This window comes from Somniosus microcephalus, chromosome 5 (assembly GCF_052327205.1).
Source record: "Somniosus microcephalus isolate GS21.2 chromosome 5, FLI_Smic_1.0, whole genome shotgun sequence".
Taxonomy (NCBI): Eukaryota; Metazoa; Chordata; class Chondrichthyes; order Squaliformes; family Somniosidae; genus Somniosus; species Somniosus microcephalus.
This window is the reverse complement of record NC_140991.1, coordinates 7,872,958-7,893,415: the sequence shown is the minus strand read 5'-3', so window position 1 is coordinate 7,893,415 and position 20,458 is coordinate 7,872,958. Positions and strand designations below refer to the sequence as shown.

The window sequence follows — 20,458 nt, the reverse complement described above, 5'->3', positions numbered from 1 at the left end:
TGAGTGAAGAAGTTTCTCCTCATCTCAGTTTTGAAAGAGCAGCCCCTTATTTTAAGATTATGCCCCCTAGTTCTAGTTTCACCCTTCATTGGGAACATCCTCACCGCATCCATCCGATCAAGCCCCTTCACAATCTTATATGTTTCAATAAGATCGCCTCTCATTCTTCTGAACTCGAATGAGTAGAGTCCCAATCTACTCAACCTCTCCTCATATGACCACCCCCTCATCCCCGGGATTAACCGAGTGAACCTTCTTTGTACTGACTCGAGAGCAAGTATGTCTTTTCTTAAGTATGGACACCAAAACTGTATGCAGTATTCCAGGTGCGGTCTCACCAATACCTTGTACAACTGCAGCAATACCTCCCTGTTTTTATATTCTATCCCCCTAGCAATAAAAGCCAACATTCCATTGGCCTTCTTGATCACTTGCTGCACCTGCATACTAACTTTTTGAGTTTCGTGCACCAGGACCCCCAGATCCCTTTGTACTACAGTACTTTCCAGTTTCTTGCCATTAAGATAATAACTTGCTCTATGATTTTTCCTGCCAAAGTGCATAACCTCACACTTTCCAGTATTGTATTCCATCTGCCAAATCTCTGCCCACTTACTTAGCCTGTCTATGTCCCCTTGCAGGTTTTTTATGTCCTCCTCACACACTACTTTCCGTCCCATCTTTGTATCATCTGCAAACTTTGATATGTTACACTCGGTCCCCTCCTCCAAATCGTTAATATAGATTGTAAAGAGTTGGGGACCCAGCACTGACCCCTGCGGAACACCACTAGTTACTGGTTGCCAATCTGAGAACGAACCATTTATCCCAACTCTCTGCTTTCTGTTAGAGAGCCAATCCTCCACCCACTCCAGAATATTACCCCCAATCCCGTGATTTTTTATCTTGAGCAATAATCTTTTGTGTGGCACCTTGTCAAATGCCTTTTGGAAGTCTAAATACACTACGTCCACCGGTTCCCCTTTATCCACCCTGTATGTTACTTCCTCAAAAAACTCAAGCAAATTTGTCAAACATGACTTCCCCTTCATGAAACCATGCTGAGTTTGTCCTATTAAATTATGTTTATCCAAATGTCCCGTTACTGTCTCCTTAATAATGGACTCTAACATTTTACCAACCACAGATGTTAGGCTAACAGGTCTATAGTTTCCAGCCTTCTGCCTACTACCCTTTTTAAATAAGGGTGTTACATTAGCAGTTTTCCAATCTGCCGGGACCTTTGCTGAGTCCAGATTTAAGTTTCACAAAAGGAACTAGCATAAAGATGAAAGTAATGCTGAGTATTTAACGGAACTGCGCAAGCTATCGAAACACTGCCAGTTTGGAACGGGACTAGCAGATACCTTAAGGGACAAGTTTGTGTGTGGGCTTCAAAGTGAAGGAACCCAGAAACGGCTTCTATCAGAAAAGGATCTTACGCTGATCAAGGCTTTCAGCATGGCAGTATCACACGAAGCAGCCACACGGGGCGCTGCAGAGATACAACGGAGACCGCAAGAATATGGCACAAATGAAATGTCATACGGAACAGTGAAGTGCTATCGCTGCGGCAGAACAACACACGACCATAATGATTGCTGGTTTAAGGACAAAGTGTGCAGACAGTGTGGAAAAGTAGGACGCATAGCAAGAGTCTGCAGGTCGGGAAAGAAAACCAGCAGCAAGAAATCTCCACAGGAGAAGTACAAGAAGGTACATAAGGTGACGGAAAGTAGTTCAGATGAACAGAAAAGTGATACAGACTCTGGAAGCAAGGAGCTGGGTTGTCTGAAACTACATAAGGTGATCCAAACGGAGGATCACCAAACTATCTGGGTCACGCTCAAGATAGCTGGAGTCCAAGTGAAAATGGAATTGGACACAGGATCAGCCCTAACAGTCATAAACCGAAGGGACTACAAGCGGCTATTCTCACATATACCCTTGAGAGATACAGGGATTGTCTTGAAGACGTACACGGGGCAAAAAGTCTACCCCAAAGGAAAAATAAGGGTGAACATTGTATATAACAGTAAGGAAACACCAAAAATTGACCTATATGTGTTGCCAGATGGAGGACCACCACTACTAGGACGTGAATGGATCCGGAAGATACAGCTAGATTGGCATTCCATACAAGCACTGACTGTAGATGACAAAAAGGATGACGACGCCACACCTGGCCAACTGTCAAATATGCTAACTGACGCACAAGAAGTGTTCCAGGAGGGACTTGGAACACTAAAAGGCATAACAGCGATGATCAAAATAGAGGAAAATGCAAGCCCAAAGTTTTTTAAGGCCAGACCGGTGCCTTATGCGATCCGCCCAGCCGTCGAAGCAGAGCTGGAAGGTTTGGAACGTTCAGGAGTACTGTCCAAAGTGGACTGGAGCGAGTGGGCCACACCCATCGTTCCTGTAATGAAGAGGTCGTTGAGTAATACGCCTGGGGAACCAAAGAAAGTTCGCATCTGTGGGGACTTTAAGGTGACAGTGAACCCAGTCCTTCACACGGTACAATATCCGCTTCCGCGGATTGAAGATATTTTCACCTCGCTATCTGGAGGGAAACGCTTCATTAAGATTGATCTGGCCCAGGCGTACCTGCAAATGGAGGTAGAAGAAGCCTCGAAACAGTACCTCACGATCAACACTCATAAAGGTCTCTACCAATACAACCGGCTGGTGTTTGGGGTAGCATCAGCTCCGGCTATTTGGCAAAGGGCAATGGATCAAGTCCTGCAAGGGATTCCAGGGACCCAGTGTTATTTGGACGACATCCTGGTCACGGGCGAAAATGACAGTGCTCACCTTGCCAACCTGGAGCAGGTGCTCACTAGATTGAAGGAATATGGGCTCCGAGCAAATCGCCACAAATGCGAGTTTTTCCAGAAGCAGATCTCGTATTGTGGCCACGTTATTGATGAAGAGGGGTTACATAAGTCCCCTGAAAAGATTGAGGCAGTAGTCAAGGCTCCAGCACCGGAAAATGTGTTACAACTGAGGTCGTTCCTCGGGCTGGTGAACTACTACCATAAGTTCTTGCCGAATTTGTCTACAGCACTACACCCACTGAACACCCTACTGCAAACGGGGGTACCATGGAAGTGGAATGATGAATGTAAACGAGCTTTCCAGAAGTGCAAAGAATTGATCACATCAAAAGAGGTGTTGGCTCATTTCAACCCAGCACTACCAATTAGGTTGGCGTGTGATGCATCACCCTATGGCATTGGAGCGGTGCTGTCGCACAAGTTCCCGGATGGCTCGGAGAGGCCGGTAGCCTTTGCGTCTTGGTCACTAACCTCAGCCGAGCGTAACTATGCCCAGATTGACAGGGAGGCCCTCAGCCTATTGTGGGGAGTGAAAAAGTTCAACCACTATCTGCACGGGCAGAAGTTCACCTTGCTGACGGACCACCAACCACTTGTCTCCATCTTTAATCTAAAGAAGGGCGTGCCGGTGATGACTGCGCGACGGCTACAAAGATGGTCCCTTTTTCTAGGGGCGAACCAATATGAAATCTGGTATAAGGGCATGAAACAGCATGGAAACGCTGATGGGCTATCACGCCTGCCACTGCCTACTGCGGAGGAAGCACCAGCAGTGGACCCTGTCGAAATATTTCATTCGACTATAATTGAATGCTTGCTAGTAACTAACGCTGATATAGAGAAGGAGACCCGAAATGACCCGACACTGTCTCAGGTATATGATTTGACGGTGAAGGGATGGCCAACACATGGCGACTCACTGTTGCTAGCATTCTCATCCAGAAGAGAACAGCTGTCAGTATACCAGGGGACCTTGATGTGTGGTTCCCGAGTGGTAATTCCACCCAAGTTAAGGGAGAGAGTGCTCAATGAGCTTCACGAAGGCCATCTGGGAGGGGTGAAAATGAAAAGCCTTGCTAGGGCTTATGTGTGGTGGCTGGGGATCGATCAGCAAATCGAGGACCTGACAAAGAGCTGCTCAGGATGCCAGAAGGTCCAAAATGCACCACCACATGCCCCTCTACACCCATGGGAGTGGCCCTCATCTCCATGGCAACGGGTGCATATTGATTTTGCTGGTCCATTCATGGACTCAATGTTTCTAATAGCCATGGATGCGCACTCAAAATGGCCTGAGGTGATCAAAATGTCGTCCATCACCACGGAGAAAACTATTGCAGTCCTACGGACCATATTTGCCAGGAACGGCTTGCCAGAGCAGATTTGCTCTGATAACTGACCACAGTTTGTGTCCGAAGAGTTTCGAAAATTCATGAAAAGGAATGGGGTAAGGCATTACACATCCGCCCCGTATCATCCAGCCACAAATGGATTGGCTGAGAGGTTCGTACAAACCTTTAAGAAAGCAGTAAGGGCCATGTGCGATGACGACATTCCACTGCAGCATAAGGTGGACAATTTCCTGTTAGCCTACAGAAATACGACACATGCAGTCACCAACCAGACCCCGGCCATGATGTTCTTTAACCGAAGGTTGAGATCTCGTCTGGATTTGCTCAGACCAAATGTATGAAGAGATGTTGAGAATAAGCAATTCCAGCACATCAATTAGAAGCTGACAAGGAGCTTCAATGTAGGGCAACCAGTCTTGGCCCGCGACTACCAAACAGAGAAATGGCAACTGTAGTGTATGTATCTTTAAGAGCCCCTGTGTACTGTAATACCGGTAGTGACCACTCGGGTATATAAGCCTGTATAGCGTCTTGTATCTTTTAGTTCAGCCCTGACCTTCGACTAGTAAAGACCTGTTAAAGTTATTCTTGTGGTCTGTGTGCAGTGATTCATATTAACCATAACTGGAACACACAGACTTAACAGTGGCGACGAGGATGGGATATTACCCTGCGGCAGAGACATATCCAAGGCAGTTTAACGGGCGTCGAGAAGAGGCATCCGCCCTCATCATCCTGCTGAGAAAAGACTCGGGTCTGAAGAGCAAGGAAGAATCCTGACACGAAGCCTTCCATCAGCAACAGGCACTGATCATCCCTTCTATCACGGTGGTGGGTAAGCCGATCAGCGACGAGCAGCAAGTCGGCCACGTTGGCTGTGAAGTAGGGGAGGGAAAAACGGAGGATATAAGGGCGGAGAACTCGACCACGGCCGGGGAAAAGAGCCGGGCAGAAGTCGGGGCCAGAGGCGCTGAGACTGGGGCAGCGTAAGGCACGGGAGCTGCGGTGAATGCAAACGCAGCCGGTGTAAAAGACCGGGCTGCAAGCGGGCTGGGAGACGCAACAGCGTCAAGAGAGAGCTCGACCGCGACCGGTGAAAAAGGCCGGGCAGCTACCGAGGCCGCGAGGCGCAGCGACCGGGACAGCGTAAGGCGCGGGAGAAAATTAAAAAAATAAAAAACCGCGGAGAACTCAGCCGCAGCCGGGGGAAAGGACCGGACTGCAAGAGGGGCTGGGAGGCACGATTTGAGAACCGCTGGGGAGGACGAACGCAGCAATACGGCAATCGCCATTACAGCCAGTGGGGGAGAAAGGCAAATGCGGGAAGCCGCCATTTTCGTAGGCGGGGGAAGAAGACAAGCGCGGGAAAACGCCATTTAAAAAAAAAAAATTAAAGAAAAATTTCTTTTTGTTTCTCAAGAAGATTGCGAGGATGCCTAAGCGTGGTAACATCAACGATTTCGATCCCGATGTTGAAGATTGGGCCACGTATGTAGAACGCATAGAGATTTATTGTAAGGCAAATAAAATATCCGATGAAGATAAAGCACTAATCTTACTAAACTCAATGGGTGCGAAGACATACGGGCTATTGAAGCATCTTCTATCACCAGCTAAACCGACGGATCAGGCTTTCGCTAATATTGTTGCTGTCCTGAGAAATCATTTGAACCCCACACCGCTGATGTTAGCGGAACGATTTAAATTTTATGCGAGAACGCAACTGAAAGAGGAAAGCAACGCGGAGTATTTAATTGAACTGCGTAAGCTAGCGAAATACTGTCAGTTTGGGGAAAGACTGACAGAGGCACTGAGAGACAAATTCGTGTGTGGATTGTCGAAAGAAGGAACACAAAAGCGGCTGCTTGAAGAGAATGATCTTACACTTGATAAGGCTGTCACTATTGCAGCATCGCACGAAGCCGCAGCGAGAGGCACTGCGGAAATGCAGCTGAAGGCAGCGGTACTCAGCGTAGATCAAATGGCTTTGGGTACACTGAAATGTTATCGTTGTGGAAAGACAACACACGATCAGAACCAATGCTGGTTTAAAAACCAGGAATATAGAAAATGTGGCAAGCTTGGTCACATAGCTAAAGTATGCCGGTCAGGAAAGAAGACCAGCAACAAAAAGTCACCGCAGGAAAAGTGCAGAAAGGTACATAAGGTGGCTGAGAAGAGTTCGGATGAACAGAATTCGGATTCAGACTCCAACAGCAAGGAACTGGGTAGTCTGAGAATTCACAATGTGAGTAAGGAAGCTGACCTACAAACTATCTGGGTCACACTGCAGATAGCAGGAGTCCAAGTGAAGATGGAATTGGACACCGGATCGGCGTTGACGGTCATGAATAAGCAAGATTACAAAAGGTTATTCACACATATTCCCCTACGGGATACGGAGATAGTATTGCAGACATACACGGGGCAAAGAGTATACCCCATCGGAAAGATAAAAGTCAAGGTGATACACAAGGGCAAAGAACACCAAGGAATGGACTTATATGTACTACCTGAGGGAGGTCCACCACTTCTGGGACGGGAGTGGATCAGGAAAATAAATATGGACTGGCACTCCCTAAAAGCAATAACAGTAGATTCCAGAAAAAAAGATGTCAAACCTGAACGATTGTCCAGAATATTGGATGAGGCTAAAGAGGTGTTCCAACAGGGACTGGGAACACTGAGAGGAATTAAGGCAAAAATCAAGATTGCAGAACATGCAAACCCAAAATTTTTCAAAGCCAGACTGGTACCTTATGCGATACGACCTGCTGTGGAAGCTGAGCTGGAAGGGCTAGAACGTTCAGGGGTACTGTCTAAGGTGGACTGGAGTGAGTGGGCCACGCCCATTGTTCCCGTCATGAAGCGTTCATCGAGTAACAAGCCAGGGGAACCGGGGAAGGTCCGCATCTGTGGAGACTTCAAGATCACAGTTAATCCGGTGCTTCACACGGTGCAATATCCGCTTCCGCGGATTGAGGATATCTTTGCTTCATTGTCTGGCGAGAAACACTTCACCAAGATAGACCTGGCGCAAGCATACTTACAGATGGAAGTTGAGGAAGAGTCGCGCCAGTATCTCACAATCAACACGCACAGAGGCTTGTATCGATATAATAGACTGGTTTTTGGAGTGGCTTCGGCTCCAGCAATTTGGCAGAGGGCCATGGAGCAGGTATTACAGGGAATTCCAAGCACTCAATGTTACTTGGACGATATCCTGATTACAGGAGATGACGATGAGGAACACCTTGCAAATTTGAAACTGGTGCTCACCAGATTGAAGGAATATGGACTTCGAGTTAATCGCCAGAAATGTGAGTTCTTTCAGAAACGGATCTCGTACTGTGGTCATGTCATTGACCAGGAGGGGCTGCACAAGTCACCTGACAAGATCGAAGCTGTTGTGAAGGCTCCCGCTCCGGAAAATGTATCCCAGTTGAGGTCGTTCCTAGGGTTGATTAACTATTACCATAAGTTTCTGCCAAATCTATCCACGGTGCTGCACCCGCTGAATGCTCTTTTGCAGAAAGAAGTACCATGGAAGTGGAGCGAGGACTGTAAGAAGGCCTTTCGCAAAAGCAAGGCATTGATCACCTCAGAGGAAGTGTTGGCTCACTTCAACCCAACGCTACCTATTCGTTTAGCTTGTGATGCTTCTCCTTATGGTATTGGAGCAGTACTCTCACACAAGTTGCCAAATGGCTTGGAAAGGCCAGTCGCATTTGCATCCAGATCATTGACCTCCGCTGAGCGCAACTATGCTCAGATAGATAGGGAGGCTCTCAGCCTTGTGTGGGGAGTAAAGAAGTTTAATCATTACCTGCAGGGCCAGAAGTTTACACTGCTGACAGACCACCAGCCGTTGGTATCCATATTCAACCCTAAAAAGGGCGTTCCCATTATGACAGCGCAAAGGCTACAGAGGTGGTCCCTTTTCCTAGGGGCACACCAATATGACATAGAATACAAAGGATCAAAACAGCATGGGAATGCTGATGGTTTATCGCGCCTACCGTTGCCAACGGTAGAAGAGGCACCTACAGTGGACCCAGTGGAGATGTTCCACTCCACCATAGTGGAATGTCTACCAGTAACAAATTCTACCATTGAAAAGGAAACGAGAAATGACCCAACTCTCTCACGAGTCTACGATTTAACGGTGAAGGGATGGCCAGCACATGGCGAACCACTGTTGCCAGCATTCTCGCAAAGAAGAGAACAGCTGTCAGTGTGCCGAGGAACCTTGATGTGTGGATCCAGAGTGGTGATTCCACCCAAACTCCAGTATAAAGTGCTAAAGGAGCTTCACGAGGGGCATCTGGGTGGAGTGAAAATGAAGAACCTAGCCAGAGCGTTTGTGTGGTGGCCAGGTATCGATGGAGACATCGAAGAAATGACCAAGAGCTGTCTAGGATGCCAGAAGGTCCAAAACGCCCCACCACAAGCCCCTCTACATCCATGGGAGTGGCCCTCATCTCCATGGCAAAGGGTACATATCGACTTTGCTGGTCCATTTATGGACTCAATGTTCTTAATCGCGGTGGATGCACACTCCAAGTGGCCGGAGGTAATAAAGATGTCCTCCACCACCACGGAAAAAACCATCACAGTATTAAGGACCATATTTGCCAGGAATGGGCTGCCGGAACAGATCTGTTCTGATAATGGACCGCAATTTGTGTCCGAAGAATTCAGGAAGTTCTTAAAAAACAATGGGGTTAAGCACTACACGTCCGCCCCATACCATCCCGCCACCAATGGATTAGCTGAAAGGTTTGTCCAGACCTTCAAGAAGGCCATAAAGGCCATGGGTAATGAAGACATAAATCTACAACATAAGGTAGATAACTTCTTGTTTGCGTACAGGAATGCAACACATGTGGTTACAAACCAAACTCCCGCCATGATGTTTTTCAATAGAAGACTAAGATGCCGGCTGGATTTGATCAAGCCAAACATCAGAAGGGACGTAGAGAACCGACAATTTCAAGGCATGAATGAAAGGCCAACTAGAACCTTCCAGATAGGTCAACAAGTTTTGGCCCGGGACTACCGTACCGAGAAATGGCAGCCTGGAACTATTTGCACACGACTAGGACCGCTGATGTATACCGTGGACATTGGTGAAAGCATAATAAGGCACCATGCTGACCAGATCATAGAGCCATCCGAAAAGGGACAACCTACACCACAACTCTATACGCCTAATGATGAAGCAGAGATACCCATAGTATCTACCTCCAATCCGGTGACACTGGAACCAGATGAACCCGACACTGGCATTCAAGCCGAATCGACCTTGCCAAAAGAACCTACTACACCACCGAAAACTACTACACCACCGAGGCGTTATCCGGACCGAGTCAGGAAGCCTCCAGAGAGACTGACTTATAATTGATTAACTGCAGCAAATGTGTAGATTATTGTTCTTGTAAACATGTTAATTAATGATTACTTAAAATGTTATGTACTAATTATCTAAAAGGGGAGGAATTGTAGTGTATGTACCTTTAAGAGCCCCTGTGTACTGTAATACCGGTAGTGACCACTCGGGTATATAAGCCTGTATAGCGTCTTGTATCTTTTAGTTCAGCCCTGACCTTCGACTAGTAAAGACCTGTTAAAGTTATTCTTGTGGTCTGTGTGCAGTGATTCATATTAATCATAACTGGAACACACAGACTTAACAGCAACCAGGAACGATATGCACATGGCAGGGGCCACTAATGTACACAGTGGATGTTGGGGAGAACATTGTGAGACGCCATGTCGACCAGATCCTAGAGTCACAGGAACGAGTCAACCCCATGTCTCGCGCACCTGGTGATGAACCCGACATACAGGTAGCATCTACCCCAGAAACAGTAGCATCGGAAGCTGATGAACCAACTGACGACAGGGGGCCTCCGCACCAAGAACAAGACACTCAGGAAAGGCGCTATCCAGAAAGGATCAGGAAGCCGCCCCAAAGACTGAATTTATAAATGGACTATTTTCAGTTAATGTGCATGTTAAAAGTGTTAATTGTTAAATGAATGTTATGGTACTGTCAATCTAAAAGGGGAGGAATTGCAGTGTATGTACCTTTAAGGGGAGAACTACTTTTTACAGCTCCTGTATACTGTAGTACCGGCAGTGACCACACCTGCATATAAACCCTGAGTAGGGATCTGTACGTTTAGTTTTAGAGTAACCCTCATCCAGTAAATACCTGTTGATTGTTCCCTGCAGTCTCGTGTCTAGTTATTGAAGGACACACAACATCAAAATACACGGATCTAACAGTCACAGTCTAAGGATAAGGGGTCGGCCATTTAGGACAGAGATGAGGAGGAATTTCTTCACCCAGAGAGTGGTGAACCTGTGGAATTCTCTACCACAGAAGGCAGTAGAGGCCAATTCATTAAATATATTCAAGAAGGAGTTGGATATATTTCTTAAGGCTAAAGGGATCAAGGGATATGGGGAGAAGGCAGGGACAGGGTACTGAATTTGGATGATCAGCCATGATCTCATTGAATGGCGGAGCAGGCTTGAGGGGCCGAATGGCCTACTCCTGCTCCTATCTTCTATGTTTCTATGTTTCTAGTCCTGCTTCACCGTTCCCTCGGACAGGATCGGGGTGGCGGGGGGGAGGGGAGGGGAGGGGCTGTGATCCCTATCAGAAGCAGCTCTTGGGGAAGTCCCGGTTAGTGAGCCCCGGCTCATTGTAATCAGGGATTGGAGCGGCCTAGGCCACCAATGGCCATTCTCCAGCAGTCCCAACAGCAGGAGCCTTGACCGTGTGTTGTGACCAGCAAACCCCGAGCAATGGAGTGACCGCCATGGACATCACCATCACACCCCCCAAAACCAGCTGGATCCAGTTCATCACCTCATCTGCCATCAGGAAAAGCCTCTCCTCCGCAGCGAATCGGATCACGTCTTCTATAACCTGCCTGCTCTGGACCTGGCCTATAGGGAGAGAGAGAAGAGAACAGGTGAGTTAGCACCAGCAGGTGGACAGTTGCCTAACCCAAACACCAGCAGGATAGCTGCCTAACCCAAACTCCAGCAGGATAGCTGCCTAACCCAAGCTCCAGCAGGATAGCTGCCTAACCCAAACTCCAGCAGGATAGCTGCCTAACCCAAACTCCAGCAGGATAGCTGCCTAACCCAAACTCCAGCAGGATAGCTACCTAACCCAAACACCAGCAGGATAGCTACCTAACCCAAACTCCAGCAGGATAGCTGCCTAACCCAAAGACCAGCAGGATAGCTGCCTAACCCAAAGACCAGCAGGATAGCTGCCTAACCCAAACTCCAGCAGGATAGCTGCCTAACCCAAACACCAGCAGGATAGCTGCCTAACCCAAAGACCAGCAGGATAGCTACCTAACCCAAACTCCAGCAGGATAGCTGCCTAACCCAAACACCAGCAGGATAGCTGCCTAACCCAAAGACCAGCAGGATAGCTACCTAACCCAAACTCCAGCAGGATAGCTGCCTAACCCAAACTCCAGCAGGATAGCTGCCTAACCCAAAGAGCAGCAGGATAGCTACCTAACCCAAACACCAGCAGGATAGCTGCCTAACCCAAAGACCAGCAGGATAGCTGCCTAACCCAAAGAGCAGCAGGATAGCTACCTAACCCAAACACCAGCAGGATAGCTACCTAACCCAAACACCAGCAGGATAGCTACCTAACCCAAACTCCAGCAGGATAGCTGCCTAACCCAAACACCAGCAGGATAGCTACCTAACCCAAACACCAGCAGGATAGCTGCCTAACCCAAACACCAGCAGGATAGCTACCTAACCCAAAGACCAGCAGGATAGCTACCTAACCCAAACACCAGCAGGATAGCTACCTAACCCAAACTCCAGCAGGATAGCTGCCTAACCCAAACACCAGCAGGATAGCTACCTAACCCAAACACCAGCAGGATAGCTACCTAACCCAAACACCAGCAGGATAGCTACCTAACCCAAACACCAGCAGGATAGCTACCTAACCCAAACACCAGCAGGATAGCTGCCTAACCCAAACTCCAGCAGGATAGCTGCCTAACCCAAAGACCAGCAGGATAGCTGCCTAACCCAAAGACCAGCAGGATAATGGCCTAACCCAAACACCAGCAGGATAATGGCCTAACCCAAAGACCAGCAGGATAATGGCCTAACCCAAACACCAGCAGGATAGCTGCCTAACCCAAACACCAGCAGCCCACTCATCTTCAAATTACATACTATTCCTGGGCTCCAGCCACAACTCCCGGCCCCCACTCCCTCCTCGTCCACGGCCCCCCCCCACCCCCAGCCCCTGGGCTCTGCCCTATCTGCACCTCCTCCTGTTTGTGCTTTGGCTCCAGTTACCTGTGGGGTTTCCAGGATTAATGGTGCAAAGTACTTTAGGGTTGCAGTGGTTCCTTGCTGCACTGAGTGCCCGCCGGAGCTCCTCGATGTTCAGGGCCCAGCAGTTGTCCTCATCGAGGTAGTAGTTGACCTGGACCGCATTAAGATCTGCGATAGCGGCCGAATAGAGCGGGTACTGTGGGATCGGGATCATGACTCCGGTCCGTGTGCTGCCCTCACCAGACACCAGGAGTTTGAGAGTGGTCTGTGGAGAGACAGGTGTGGGAGCTGATTAATTCCTGAATACCCAAACTCGCACCAAGTCCCGTTCACCCATCACCCCTGTGCTCACTGATCTACATTGACTCCCGGTCCAGCAACGCCTCGATTATAAAATTCTCATCCTTGTTTTCAAATCCCTCTATGGCCTCGCCCCTCCCTATCTCTGCAACCTCCTCCAGCCCCACAACCTCCCGAGATATCTGCATTCCTCCAAATTCTGGACTCTTGCCCATCCCTGATTTGAATCACTCCACCATCGGCGGCCGTGCCTTCAGCTGCCTGGGTCCTGAGCTCTGGAATTCCCTCCCTAAACCTCTCCGCCTCTCTCTCCTCCTTTAAGACGCTCCTTAAAACCTACTTCTTTGACAAAGCATTTGGTCGCCTGTCCGAATATCTCCTTATGGGGCTCGGTGTCACAATTTGTTTGATAATCGCTCCTGTGAAGCGCCTTGGGACGTTTTACTACGTTAAAGGCACTATATAAATGCAGGTTGTTGTTGAGGAGACCTGATAGACCTAAAATTATGAAAGGGTTTGATAGGGTAGATGTAGAGAAGATGTTTCCACTTGTGGGGGTGACCAGAACTAGGGGCCGTCAATATAAGATCGTCACTGATAAATCCAATCGGGAATTTAGGAGAAACCTCTTTACCCAGAGAGTGGTGAGAATGTGGAACTCGCTCCCACAGGGAGTGGTTGAGGTGAATCGTGTAGTTTGATGGGATGGCGACCTTCCTGTTAAGTTAAGCTACCGATCGTACTAAGCCGCTCCTGGGAGCTCTGCTACGTCGCTGGGGGCGGGGGGGGGGGGGAATGGTCTTTGCCAGTAGACCAGTTACAGTCCCACACTGCACTTGTTCCGGGAGTGACACAGCTGACGGTGCTTCCTCCGACTTCCTTCTTTCAATGATATAAGGGTCCGCTATCAGGATGGCTGGGAACTCTCTGAACGCCCTCTTGCCGCACAAATCTCTAAAGTCCTTTTGTAATTGGAAATCCATGCCTGCAGCCCCCGTGCCTGATGGGGAATGAAGGTAGGGAGAAATAACCAGCAGTCACGGCACGGAACCAGGCCGTCCGGCCCAACCAGGCCGTGTCAACCTCTAGAGAGAACTCGCATTTCTACAGCTCCTCTCAAAACCAGAAGTCGTCGCAAAGCGCTTTACAGCCAATGAAGTACTTTTTGAAGTGGAGTCACTCTTGTGATGTAGGAAACGCAGCAGCCAATCTGCGCACAGCAAGCTCCCACAAACATAATGACCCAGATAATCTGTTTTAGTGATGTTGATTGAGGGATAAATATTGGCCCCAGGACACCGGGGATAACTCCCCTGCAGTGCTCCCTCAGTACTGCCCCTCTGACAGTGCAGCGCTCCCTCAGTACTGCCCCTCCGACAGTGCAGCGCTCCATCAGTACTGCCCCTCTGACAGTGCAGCGCTCCCTCAGTACTGCCCCTCCGACAGTGCAGCGCTCCCTCAGTACTGCCCGTCCGACAGTGCAGCGCTCCCTCGGTACTGCCCCTCCGACAGTGCAGCGCTCCCTCAGTACTAACCCTCCGACAGTCCAGCGCTCCCTCAGTACTGACCCTCCGACAGTGCTGCACTCCCTCAGTACTGCCCCTCCGACAGTGCAGCCGTCCCTCAGTACTGCCCCTCCGACAGTGCAGCACTCCCTCAGTACTGACCCTCCGACAGTGCAGCACTCCCTCAGTACTGACCCTCCGACAGTGCAGCCGTCCCTCAGTACTGACCCTCCGACAGTGCAGCACTCCCTCAGTACTGACCCTCCGACAGTGCAGCACTCCCTCAGTACTGACCCTCTGACAGTGCTGTACTCCCTCAATACTGCCCCTCCGACAGTGCAGCGCTCCCTCAGTACTGACCCTCCGACAGTGCAGCACTCCCTCAGTACTGACCCTCCGACAGTGCAGCCGTCCCTCAGTACTGACCCTCCGACAGTGCAGCACTCCCTCAGTACTGACCCTCCGACAGTGCAGCACTCCCTCAGTACTGACCCTCCGACAGTGCTGTACTCCCTCAGTACTGCCCCTCCAATAGTGCAGCGCTCCCTCAATACTGCCCCTCCGACAGTGCAGCGCTCCCTCAGTACTGACCCTCCGACAGTGCAGCGCTCCCTCAGTACTGACCCTCCGACAGTGCAGCGCTCCCTCAGTACTCCTGCCCCCCCGGCCCCACTCCCACTCCCCCCGGCCCCACTCCCCTCGGCCCCTTCCTCCTGCGGGAGAGAGACGGAGAGGCGGGGAGAGAGAGAGAGAGGCAGAGAAACATAGAGACACTATAATACTGACAGGGTTTTAAAGTTTTTCAAAGCTCAGTTGATTGTGTTTCGGGATTTGCTGCCAAGACTCGAACAATGATTCCTATGTTCTCGTGCCCCGGAGAAGTAATGGAAGTTCGTCAGGATCCTCACCCAGCTCAGGGGCCGAGCAGAAAGACACCTGAGCTTCCCAGCCATCTCCAGCATGACACAGGCGGAGTTAACCCTTTAACGGCCCAGGAACCAGCCAGCAGCAGGAAGTCACTGGGGTTACACAATGAGCGATGAGGGGGTGTGTGCAAATCAGCTCGCACACTCGCGTGTAAACTGATTCATTTCACAATCGAGTCACAGCAAGAACTTGGCGGCCAGCCCGAAGAAAAAAGGGGCTCGTCAAACCTCTTGGTTCAAGCCTCACACTCAGAGTGGGACAAACACAAGTCTAACTAAACAGCAACACCTGTACCAAGGGAGTGAGTTACAGGTGGATTCTAATCGCGGGGTTCGGCGGGTTTATATATAGAATAACAGATACCCAGGAGTGAGTTACAGGTGGAATCTAATCGAGGGGTTCGGGCGGTTTATATATAGAATAACAGATACCCGGGAGTGAGTTACAGGCTGGAATCTAACCGAGGGGTTCGGGGGGTTTATATATAGAATAACAGATACTCGGGAGTGAGTTACAGGCTGGAATCTAACCGAGGGGTTCGGGGGGTTTATATATAGAATAACAGATACCCGGGAGTGAGTTACCGGCTGGATTCTAATCGAGGGGTTCGGGGGGTTTATATATAGAATAACAGATACCCGGGAGTGAGTTACAGGCTGGAATCTAATCGAGGGGTTTGGGGGGGTTTATATATAGAATAACAGATACCCAGGAGTGAGTTACAGGTGGATTCTAATCGAGGGGTTCGGGGGGTTTATATATAGAATAACAGATACCCGGGAGTGAGTTACAGGCTGGAATCTAACCGAGGGGTTCGGGCGGTTTATATATAGAATAACAGATACCCGAGAGTGAGTTACAGGCTGGAATCTAATCGAGGGGTTCGGGGGGTTTATATATAGAATAACAGATACCCGGGAGTGAGTTACAGGCTGGAATCTAATCGAGGGGTTCGGGGGATTTATATATAGAATAACAGATACCCGAGAGTGAGTTACAGGCTGGAATCTAATCGAGGGGTTCGGGGGATTTATATATAGAATAACAGATACCCGAGAGTGAGTTACAGGCTGGAATCTAATCGAGGGGTTCGGGGGGTTTATATATAGAATAAATGATACCCGGAAGTGAGTTACAGACTGGAATCTAATCGAGGGGATCAGGGGGTTTATATATAAAATAACAGATACCTGGGAGTGAATTACAGGCTGGAATCTAATCGAGGGGTTCAGGGGTTTATATATAGAATAACGGATACCCAGGAATGAGTTACAGGCTGGAATCTAATCGAGGGAGTCAGGGGGGTTTATATATAGAATAACGGATACCTGGGAGTGAGTTACAGGCTGGAATCTAATCGAGGGGTTCGGGGGTTTATATATAGAATAACAGATACCCAGGAGTGAGTTACAGGCTGGAATCTAATCGAGGGGTTCGGGGGGTTTATATATAGAATAACAGATACCCAGGAGTGAGTTACAGGCTGGAATCTAATCGAGGGGTTAGGGGGGTTTATATATAGAATAACAGATACCAGGGAGTGAGTTACAGGCTGGAATCTAATCGAGTGGTTCAGGGGGTTTATATATAAAATAACAGATACCCGAGAGTGAGTTACAGGCTGAAATCTAATTGAGGGGTTCAGGGGGGTTTATATATAGAATAACAGATACCCGGGAGTGAGTTACAGGCTGGAATCTGATCGAGGGGTTCGGGGGGTTTATATATAGAATAACAGATCCCCAGGAGTGAGTTACAGGCTGGAATCTAATCGAGGGGTTCGGGTGTTTATATGTAGAATAACAGACCCCCAGGAGTGAGTTACAGGCTGGAATCTAATTGAGGGGTTCAGGGGGGTTTATATATAGAATAACAGATACCCGGGAGTGAGTTACAGGCTGGAATCTAATCGAGGGGTTCGGGGGGTTTATATATAGAATAACAGATCCCCAGGAGTGAGTTACAGGCTGGAATCTAACCGAGGGGTTCAGGGGGGTTTATATATAGAATAATAACAGATACCCGGGAGTGAGTTACAGGCTGGAATCTAATCGCAGGGTTCGGGGGGTTTATATATAGAATAACAGATACCCAGGAATAAGTTACAGGCTGGAATCTAATCGAGAGGTTCAGGGGGGTTTATGTATAGAATAACAGATACACTATGATGAGAAAATTCCTCTCTCTTTCCCTTTCTTATTGTCCTAATATTCATCGTGTGCCACTGTCCGCCGGCCGTGAGACGCACTGGGTTCCAAGTCACTGGAGGAGCACAGGCAGATTCTTCACAGGCCAGAAACGGCTGGTGTTCGGCCTTAATTGACTTCAGATTCCTATTTCCATGCCCGAGCCTGGCTGGCTAAGAGCCCAGCCATCAGTGGCAGTGTTCAATGGCTGGATTGTGTTGGTTGTTGTGTACTGGGGTAGAAATAGACACGGTCACTAACACAACCATCCATCAGATCCCACAGCGCTTTCATGGTTTTTGCAATGTATTGTGTGCAGAGTACACCAGAGGAGGAAAAAATAACACGCTCTGCATTCTGGAATGTTCTGTAATGGCACACACAGGGGCCATTCTACCCAGTGCCTTGGTGAATGACCGTTCTTTAACTCCATACAGCTCGAACCCTACCCAAAACTACTTCACACAACAAAACTCTCTTCCCTCTTCCCCCAATCAGATGTCACCTGTGGCTCAGTGGGTAGCACCCCCGCCTCGGAATCTGAAGGTCATGGGTTCAAGTCCCACTTCAGGGGACTTGAACAGAACATCCAGGCTATTCTCCTCCGCAGTACTGAGGGAGAGCTGCACTGTCGGAGGGTCAGTACTGAGGGAGCGCTGCACTGTCGGAGGGTCAGTACTGAGGGAGTGCAGCCCTGTCGGAGGGTCAGTACTGAGGGAGTGCAGCACTGTCGGAGGGTCAGTACTGAGGGAGTGCAGCCCTGTCGGAGGGTCAGTACTGAGGGAGTGCAGCCCTGTCGGAGGGTCAGTACTGAGGGAGTGCAGCCCTGTCGGAGGGTCAGTACTGAGGGAGAGCAGCCCTGTCGGAGGGTCAGTACTGAGGGAGCGCTGCACTGTCGGAGGGTCAGTACTGAGGGAGTGCAGCCCTGTCGGAGGGTCAGTACTGAGGGAGTGCAGCCCTGTCGGAGGGTCAGTACTGAGGGAGCGCTGCACTGTCGGAGGGGCAGTACTGAGGGAGTGCAGCACTGTCGGAGGGTCAGTACTGAGGGAGTGCAGCCCTGTCGGAGGGGCAGTACTGAGGGAGTGCAGCCCTGTCGGAGGGTCAGTACTGAGGGAGAGCTGCACTGTCGGAGGGGCAGTACTGAGGGAGTGCAGCCCTGTCGGAGGGGCAGTACTGAGGGAGAGCTGCACTGTCGGAGGGTCAGTACTGAGGGAGAGCTGCACTGTCGGAGGGTCAGTACTGAGGGAGTGCAGCCCTGTCGGAGGGTCAGTACTGAGGGAGAGCTGCACTGTCGGAGGGTCAGTACTGAGGGAGAGCTGCACTGTCGGAGGGTCAGTACTGAGGGAGTGCAGCCCTGTCGGAGGGGGCAGTACTGAGGGGGCGCTGCACTGTCGGAGGGTCAGTACTGAGGGAGTGCTGCACTGTCGGAGGGTCAGTACTGAGGGAGAGCTGCACTGTCGGAGGGTCAGTACTGAGGGAGAGCTGCACTGTCGGAGGGTCAGTACTGAGGGAGTGCTGCACTGTCGGAGGGTCAGTACTGAGGGAGAGCTGCACTGTCGGAGGGTCAGTACTGAGGGAGTGCTGCACTGTCGGAGGGTCAGTACTGAGGGAGTGCTGCACTGTCGGAGGGGCAGTACTGAGGGAGTGCTGCACTGTCGGAGGGTCAGTACTGAGGGAGTGCTGCACTGTCGGAGGGTCAGTACTGAGGGAGTGCAGCCCTGTCAGAGCGGCAGTACTGAGGGAGTGCAGCCCTGTCAGAGCGGCAGTACTGAGGGAGTGCAGCCCTGTCGGAGCGGCAGTACTGAGGGAGTGCAGCCCTGTCGGAGGGGCAGTACTGAGGGAGTGCTGCACAGTCGGAGGGGCAGTACTGAGGGAGAGCTGCACTGTCGGAGGGGCAGTACTGAGGGAGCGCTGCACTCTCAGGGGCAGTACTGAGGGAGAGCTGCACTGTCGGAGGGGCAGTACTGAGGGAGTGCTGCACTGTTGGAGGGGCAGTACTGAGGGAGTGCAGCCCTGTCGGAGGGTCAGTACTGAGGGAGCGCTGCACTGTCGGAGGGTCAGTACTGAGGGAGAGCTGCACTGTCGGAGGGGCAGTACTGAGGGAGTGCAGCCCTGTCGGAGGGTCAGTACTGAGGGAGAGCTGCACTGTCGGAGGGGCAGTACTGAGGGAGTGCAGCCCTGTCGGAGGGTCAGTACTGAGGGAGAGCTGCACTGTCGGAGGGGCAGTACTGAGGGAGTGCAGCACTGTTGGAGGGTCAGTACTGAGGGAGTGCTGCACAGTCGGAGGGGCAGTACTGAGGGAGTGCAGCACTGTTGGAGGGTCAGTACTGAGGGAGTGCTGCACAGTCGGAGGGGCAGTACTGAGGGAGAGCTGCACTGTCGGAGGGGCAGTACTGAGGGAGAGCTGCACTGTCAGAGGGGCAGTACTGAGGGAGTGCTGCACTGTCGGAGGGGCAGTACTGAGGAAGTGCTGCACTGTCGGAGGGGCAGTACTGAGGGAGCGCTGCACTCTCAGGGGCAGTACTGAGGGAGCGCTGCACTGTCGGAGGGGCAGTACTGAGGGAGCGCTGCACTCTCAGAGGCAGTACTGAGGGAATGCTGCACTGTCGGAGGGGCAGTACTGAGGGTGTGCTGCACTGTCGGAGGGGCAGTACTGAGGGTGCGCTGCACTGTCGGAGGGGCAGTACTGAGGGAGTGCTGCACTGTTGGAGGGGCAGTACTGAGGGAGCGCTGTACTGTCGGACGGGCAGGACTGAGAGAGCGCTGCACTGTCAGAGGGGCAGTGTTGCGGGAGCGCTCCCTCAGTACTACACTGGAGTGTCAGCTTGGAATGGGTCTTGAACCCTTGACCTTCGGACTCGGAGGCGAGAGCGCTACTAACTGAGCCATGGCTGAGACATTCTGTATATGATCCCACATGACCAGGCTGCCCTCCAATGGGGTGGGGGAACGGAGGGATCTGGGTGTACAGATTCACAAATCATTAAATGTAGCCGCGCAGGGCAATAAGG

At 50.5% G+C, this 20,458-nt stretch overlaps 1 protein-coding gene across 5 annotated transcripts in view; it reads right to left on the bottom strand.

Annotated features, from left to right (window-relative positions):
- The window catches only part of LOC147116849 (alanine aminotransferase 2-like), a 269,062-nt gene that overhangs the window by 31,619 nt on the left and 216,985 nt on the right, over window positions 1-20,458 (bottom strand). For all 5 annotated transcript variants that reach the window (XM_085987256.1, XM_085987253.1, XM_085987255.1 and 2 more), the window contains 2 exons: window positions 12,551-12,794; window positions 11,070-11,149 (listed from right to left, as the gene is read on the bottom strand). In XM_085987256.1, coding sequence (XP_085843382.1) covers window positions 11,070-11,149; window positions 12,551-12,794 — 324 coding nt within the window. The remainder of the gene's footprint in view (window positions 1-11,069; window positions 11,150-12,550; window positions 12,795-20,458) is intronic.